This window comes from Epinephelus moara, chromosome 22, assembly GCF_006386435.1.
Source record: "Epinephelus moara isolate mb chromosome 22, YSFRI_EMoa_1.0, whole genome shotgun sequence".
NCBI classification, from domain to species: domain Eukaryota; kingdom Metazoa; phylum Chordata; class Actinopteri; order Perciformes; family Serranidae; genus Epinephelus; species Epinephelus moara.
In genome coordinates, this window is record NC_065527.1 from 33,704,039 (window position 1) to 33,711,152 (window position 7,114).

General features: G+C 42.2%; 1 protein-coding gene across 3 annotated transcripts in view; it reads right to left on the reverse strand.

The window, feature by feature from the left end:
• The window catches only part of vars2 (valyl-tRNA synthetase 2, mitochondrial), a 115,460-nt gene that overhangs the window by 87,414 nt on the left and 20,932 nt on the right, over positions 1-7,114 (reverse strand). For all 3 annotated transcript variants that reach the window (XM_050033968.1, XM_050033966.1, XM_050033967.1), the window contains exons 7-9: positions 3,381-3,478; positions 3,201-3,282; positions 1,782-1,901 (exon numbers count right to left, since the gene is read on the reverse strand). In XM_050033968.1, coding sequence (XP_049889925.1) covers positions 1,782-1,901; positions 3,201-3,282; positions 3,381-3,478 — 300 coding nt within the window. The remainder of the gene's footprint in view (positions 1-1,781; positions 1,902-3,200; positions 3,283-3,380; positions 3,479-7,114) is intronic.

The window sequence follows — 7,114 nt, forward strand, 5'->3', positions numbered from 1 at the left end:
CACACGTTTGACAAAACGGAGTTAAATCTCTCGGCATCCATTTTCAAGCTCTCTGTGTGTTTGTTTCCTTGTGGACGAGAAAAGGGGGAGCGCACATTTCCGAGAAGGCGTGTCCTTTTCAAAAATGCAAGAGGCGTTTTCGCCGGTGTTTTAAACACACTTTAGAAAGGAGTGTCCCCAGACTATCAGACGGCGGAGATCTCTGATTGTCTGGTGGCGAGACTAGGGTCTAGGTAACACGTCTGAAGGGTTGCTTTTGGTTCCAGAGGTACCATACTGAAAGTGTTTGGTGGAAATGGGGCTTTAGAACCGCTCTTTTTTGGATTTCCATTGGCAAAAGTTGTGGATGGTCCCTGGTACTTTTTTTTTGTACCTCCTCAGTCAAGGTTCCAAGCAAGCTGACCTCATACTAGAAACAGAGAAGCAACCGTGTATTTTTGTTCACTCAAACAAGATTTGAAAGAATGACAGCCCCATTCCTCTGTGTATGGTGGCTGGGCTCAGCCTTAGCGATAGAGTGAGGAGCTGGTCCTAAGTGTTTTCAAGGAGCCAGCTGAGGGGGTTAGGACATCTGATCAGGAGGTCCTGGGGCAGATCCAGAACACACTGGGGGGATTAGGCTATATATCTCATCTGGCCTGGGAACGCTTCAGGATCCTCAGGGAGGAGCTGGAATGCGTTGCTGGAGAAACAGACGTCTGGAGTACCTTGCTCAGCCCGCTGGCACCATGACCTGACCCCCAGTAAGTGGATTAAAATGGATGGATGGAATTTATACAGCAAAACCAGGACTTAGCAACATGTACTGTGTTGTGTTGAAGATGATGTCATGGCAGTGTCACGTGGTGGCACTGTGACAGCCAGTTAAGAGTTTTGCCTACTGGGGCATCGGTGGCTTAGTGGATAGAGCAGGTGCCCCATGTACAAGGCTGTTGTCGCAGTGGCCCAGGTTCGACTCCAGCCTGTGGCCCTTGCTGCATGTCATTACCCCTCTCTCTCTCCCCCCTTCACGCTCAACTGTCCTATCTATAAAGGCAAAAAATGCCCAAAAAAATATCTTAGAAAAAAAAAAAGTTTTGCCTACACTGACAGGGTGCTATCTGCACTGAGTAAAGCATCTGGTAACAAAAGTGAGTCGGAGTTGAGTTGAGCCAAAGCGATGCCATGAAAATGAGGCATTAGATGAAAGATATACTTTGCAAATTTTCCTAGGAAAAAAAAAAAAAAAAGGACTCATAGACTCATATTAAAGTAATCCCTGTCACTGATCCACTCTCAGTGTGTGGTGGTGTATTTATTTGCAGAGACTCTGCCCCTGCCTGGATTTTCTTCTTTTCTTCTCATTTTGTTGTGTTCGGGACGTTCCTGGGCACAGCAGGTGAAGTCTGGACTTTCTAGAAAGGGTGGCAGACCAACGACCAGGTGCCAGAAAAAAAACGAGGCTTAATCTGAGTTTGGCTTTCACTTTCACTTTCATGGGCGATACTCCTTACTAACAGTAACAGACAATTCCTGCATAGTATACCTTTAATTTGTAGAGATGTGTTTTGAAATAGAGATTAAATCTGTCTCTGTTGATCACTGTTAAACAATTTATAATGTGAAGTTAAAAATGGTGTTTTTAAACTATGTATTTCATAAACTATCTTTAGAAACTGATACTGCTATTTGAAGTTTATTTATTTTCCAAGTGATACAGTAAGTCGTGATCATTGGCTCAAATGATGGGCATTTTAGAGCTGTTAAATAAAAACATACATGTCCATGTGAAGCTGTTTTACCTCTATGTCAGAGATGGCAGATTCCAGTGCACAGCTCCAGTTGACCAAAGCCTCTGAGCGATAAAGCAGACCAGAGTCACACAGCCTGACGAAAGCCTCAGTCACAGCCCTGCTGAAACCCTGAAATCACATTTTAAAAATGGTCAACAGTGAAAACAGCTCAGAGATGCTACTATAAGCTCATCACTCTTTATAGCCGATTCTATACTTCGATATACGGAGGCATGCAATAACAAGATTATATTATATAAGCTTGGGCAGCATTTTCCTGACCAACCCCGAGACAATTATAACCGAGCCCGATCCTAACCAGATGTTACCTGACATAGTTATTGTTATGGACAGTGTGTAAATGACCATCAAAAGACTGCTGTTACGCACAGTCAAACGCAGCACTGTGCACACACTCAATAGGAGCGGAGCCTGTGTTGCGTCCAGGTGTTGTCACGTAAATAACAAATTCCAGCACCTGAATAGGCCATAGCACAACACAGCAGCATGTCAAGTGGCCGAACCCTGTGTCAGGGTATTTTGAAGTAAGACTAGAAATATATAGTGCATTGTCGTTCAGAATAAAAGTGGAAAATTATAGGAAAGGTAATGTAATGCGGCATATTTTTTTCAATCTAAATGAAAGCACAGACTATTAACTGGTGAAGAAGAAGAGCCTCCATCTCAAAATACCTTTCCTGGCCTGTACATCCTCACAAGTATACAAATGTATTATCAATCATATAGGAAACATGTTGGTCCAAATGAAATTGTACTAAAATGAATTTCTTAAAGTCGGACTAACACACCCAGGTAATGTGAGTGGGGGTCGAATTCCTCCTGCATGTATACAGTCAATCGGACCCAAACTGACCGAGGTGCTCTGCACATGCTCCAGGAAATCGAAGCATTAACAAGCTGAAAGGGGGCATATCGCCACCTATCGTAGTGAAGTCGGACATACTTCGGTCAATAAATTGATTCCCCTCCCGTGCTCGTATACTGGGACAAGGACAGCAGTCCAATTGAATGGCCTAGTCGAGCTTTAACCATAGTGAGCTATAACTATAGCTCGACTATACAGTGCATGTCAATGCTCCCCATATCTAAAACTCCGTCAGAACAATTTATTTATTTATTTTTTTGTCAAAGATATTTTTTTGGGCATTTTGCCTTTAATGGACAGGACAGGTAAGCGTGAAAGGGGGAGAGAGAGAAGGGGGAATGACATGCAGCAAAGGGCCACAGGCTGGATTCAAACCCGGGCCGCTGCGGCAACAGCCTTGTACATGGGGCGCCTGCTCTACCACTAAGCCACCGACGCCCCAATCACAACAATTTTTAACAATCACATTGAAATTTTATGTGTACACCAAACATTTTCCAGCTGGTATAATAAGTGAGAAACATATGTGGCTGGAATCTCACTGGATCCATAGTGAAACACGCTCTGCTCCAGTCCAGAGAAGCTCCAAGCCTCCTCAGCTGCTCGTAGATCTCATCTCCTTTCCTGGGATACACAGGGACAAAAGCTCTCAGCTCTATAAAGCAAACATGGTGCAGACTTAACAGTAGAGGAAAAGTGATGATGTGAATGTGAGGACTCACTCGTTCTTCCATTTCCACACCTCACGTAGAAACTCCTGCCTGGTGAAGTCCTGTCTGCGCTTCCCTCCTTCCCTCAGCAGTCTCCTCTCCACCACTGTCTAACACACCCACAAATGATCAAATGAAATGTAGTACAATAACTTTGTAATGACATTTTTAAGGGTTTCTTAAAATTCAGTTATAGATATGATATGAAGTCCATGGAAATCCAGACAAAATAAACTTCTTTACCACCTACTAATCAAACAACTGCTATGCTTCTTGTTAAAATGGTCACTATATTAACACAACTTTTCATTTGCAAAGCTGTTAGAGATTTGGACTGCAACCAGTCATAAAGGGAATGGGACGTGCTGACGTATTGCGGTAAGCGAGTTGTGTCATTTCCGGTGTTTCTGTGACAGCGGCTGCGTCCGAAAGGCCCACTGGCATACTGCATACTACTACTACATACTACCACTAGATACTACTCCTACCTACTAAACAAGTTGGGTCCATTCGGACATACTAAAAGATTGGTGGGAAAACACTCCATCTGCTGGCAGAGCAGAGGTACTGCACCAAAATCTGAACGCACCTGTGACTATTGAAATTGCCCAAAAATGAAGCTGGCCACTCTTCACCCACCAGCAACATGTCTGCAAGCTCTCTCATGCTTCTCAACATACAAAATGCGAGGCGTAGGCGAGCCATAGCTCGCAGACGCCTCATTTTGCACATAATAATTAATTTACTGCCACAGTAAGCAATGACATGACATGCCACACTCAAAAACTTAAACTTTGCCCTTTGAAGATCCTTTATATTGTTTTCGAAATAATCCAACCTGTTATGGTGATGACAACCATTATCACTTCTCATAAGTGTCACAACGCTAACATCATGTGTCAATCAAGTGATTAGTTCATTGAATATCAATATCTAGATACAGCATTTCCACCAGCACATTCTGTCATGTGTGTAGGCTGAGTCACTTTGAACACCTGTCACCTCACACAGTACAATGACGTAAACTGCTCTGCCATGATGTACTTTCATTATGCCAAACTTTATCATCATTTGTTTTAATAGTACTAGTAATGCTGGGACTCACAATCTTCGGTCTCAGGATTTGTTCTTGCTGACTGACCCAAAAGTCAGAACTGAACTGGGAAAGAAAGCATTTAGGTTTTCTGCTCCCTCTGCCTGGAACATGTTACAGAAAACTTTGAAACAAAATGAGTTGGTCTCATTGAACACTTTTAAGGGGAAATTGGATGACCTGGGGGCAGAAACATCTGGTTGTAGATGTTTTGCCTGAGGCTTTTATTATTGTAGCTGACCTTAAATTGTTGCTGTTTTGGATGCTAAGTGTTTTTAATGTTTGTGTCCACCTTGTGTTTGTGTGTATGTGTGATTATGCTGCTGCCTGTCTTGGCCAGGACACTCTTGTAAAAGAGATTTTTAATCTCAATGAGTCTTTTCCTGGTTAAATAAAGGTTAAATAAAATAAATAAAAATTTATTATTATCATTACTTATTTTATTATTGTTGTTTGTTGTTGTCTTTTGAATGTCAAACAAATGTTAATGTCTAGTATCAAACTAACTTAATACCGGTATAAAACAGACCGCTTTGTTCATAATCATAATAGCAGAAATACATTTTTGACCAATGAAAACTGTGTGTGTTGATAATTGTATATTTGTGCAACTTAAATCTTTAGCTTGTTGCACATAGGAGGCGTACAGATCTATACAGATATATATATATATTTATATATATATATATATATATAGGTCTGTACGCCTCCTATGTGCAACAAGCTATAGATTTAAGTTGCACAAATATACAATTATAATATACAATTATCAACACACACAGTTTTCATTGGTCAAAAATGTATCTCTGCTATTATGATTATGTTATATATATATATATATAACCGGCGGCTGCCGTTGCTCCGCCATGATGTTTTGAATCTTGCCGGGCAGCAACCACGTTGCATTTAAATAGGAGACTGATGATGTCTACAATGAAGCAGAAGACGAAGAAGAAGCCCGTGGTGCATTTTGGGTAAGTAGTAGCCCTGTAGTATGCTCTGCCATCATACTACAATGTAGGCGTGTTTAGTAGGGGTGGTAGCATACTACTCCTCCCTACTACGGTTTCGGACATACTACATACTAATTTGGTCTACTACAATCGATACTACTTGGCCTTTCGGATGCAGCCAGCGCAGTGTTGCCAAGTCCGCTTATTATAAGTGACTTTGGGCTTGTTTTTCTGTAAAGTTCTGTAAAGTCGCTTACAAATATTGGTAGTCGCGGGTCGCATTTTTTTTTGGGCTTGTTTCTAAAGTGTAGTTGCTTATTTGGGCTTGTTCCCAGCTCCATAATAAGTTGTCAAGCAGATATTTTCGATATGTTATTTAAACGTAGGATAGTTTGTCTTTGCCTGTTCCCCCTGTCCCTCCCCTTTCTCCATACACACAGGAGACAGCAGAGTGTTTTTCCCACCCGCATCCTGCTTCTAATTGGCTCTGACCCTGATGGCAACGAGTACTAGCCAATCAGAGGCAGAGCAGGGTAATGTGTTTTTTTTCTGGTTAGGAAAACGTCAGTCCTGTAACTAAAAGAAAAAAGTTAGATGAGTGCATAAAAAGCAATAATAAATAAAGAATTTGTGAGTTCAGGATGATATTTATTTGTGTGTGCAAATTTTAATTATCAGAGGTTTACTGTGTATATAATGTACTTGGTACATCAGTCTATATTTGATATCCCATCTGTTTTCTAATGTTAAATAATGTTAAAAGGTGGTTTAACTCCCTTTTGTAGTCATTGTCCTGAAGCTCAGGGGGGAGAAAAATAAAAAAAACTGTGTACCGTTGGTACAGTTTTGCAAAACTGCGCACAGTTTACCAATCTGTCCACTTGGATGTATATTGACAATCTGTACCCACAGTTTAAAATCCATCCCCACGGATTGCAAAATCGTGCACACAGTTTATTTATTTTTCTCTCCCCGGAACCTAGGGGGGCTCCGTAGAAAAAGTCACTTGTTTTGGGCTTGTTTTCACAGGTCTGGTTGCTTATTTGTCTCGCGAGATCTGGCAACACTGAGCCAGCGTCTCCGTACTGCTCTGGTGAATTCTACTAGCCTGCTTTCTGCTTTCTCACTTCAGTTGCTTTAACGTCTAACCCACACTAGTTCTGTTTAAGCACTTATAGCTCTCCTCCTTTCTACGCCTTTCTCGCTAATCTCTTAGCTGTTGTTTGCACGTTACTAGCCTTGGTAGCTACATTAGCTTTACAGCTAGCGATGGCTTCTCCCTCTGCTCTTTCTTGCTCAGTGTGCCAAATGTTCAGTTATGCCTCTGCCTCCTTTAGCGACAGTGGTAATTGTAACAAGTGTAGCTTATTTGCTGCGTTGTAGGCGAGGTTTAGTGAATTAGGTGCGGAGCCACATAGCATAGCCTTAGCCTCTGCTAGCAGTCCTCCGGTAACTCCCATTCAGCCGGGAGGTTGGGTTACGGTTCGCCAGAGGCACAGCTCCAAGCCGAAGCCCACGGCTCACCACCAGCCTGTTCACGTTTCCAACCGCTTTTCCCCACTCAGCGACACACCCGCTGAGGATAAAACTCTGGTTATTGGCAGCTCTATTCTGAGAAATGTGAAGTTAGCAACACCAGCGGCCATAGTCAAATGTATCCCTGGGGCCAGAGCGGGCGACATTGAATCAAATTTAAAACT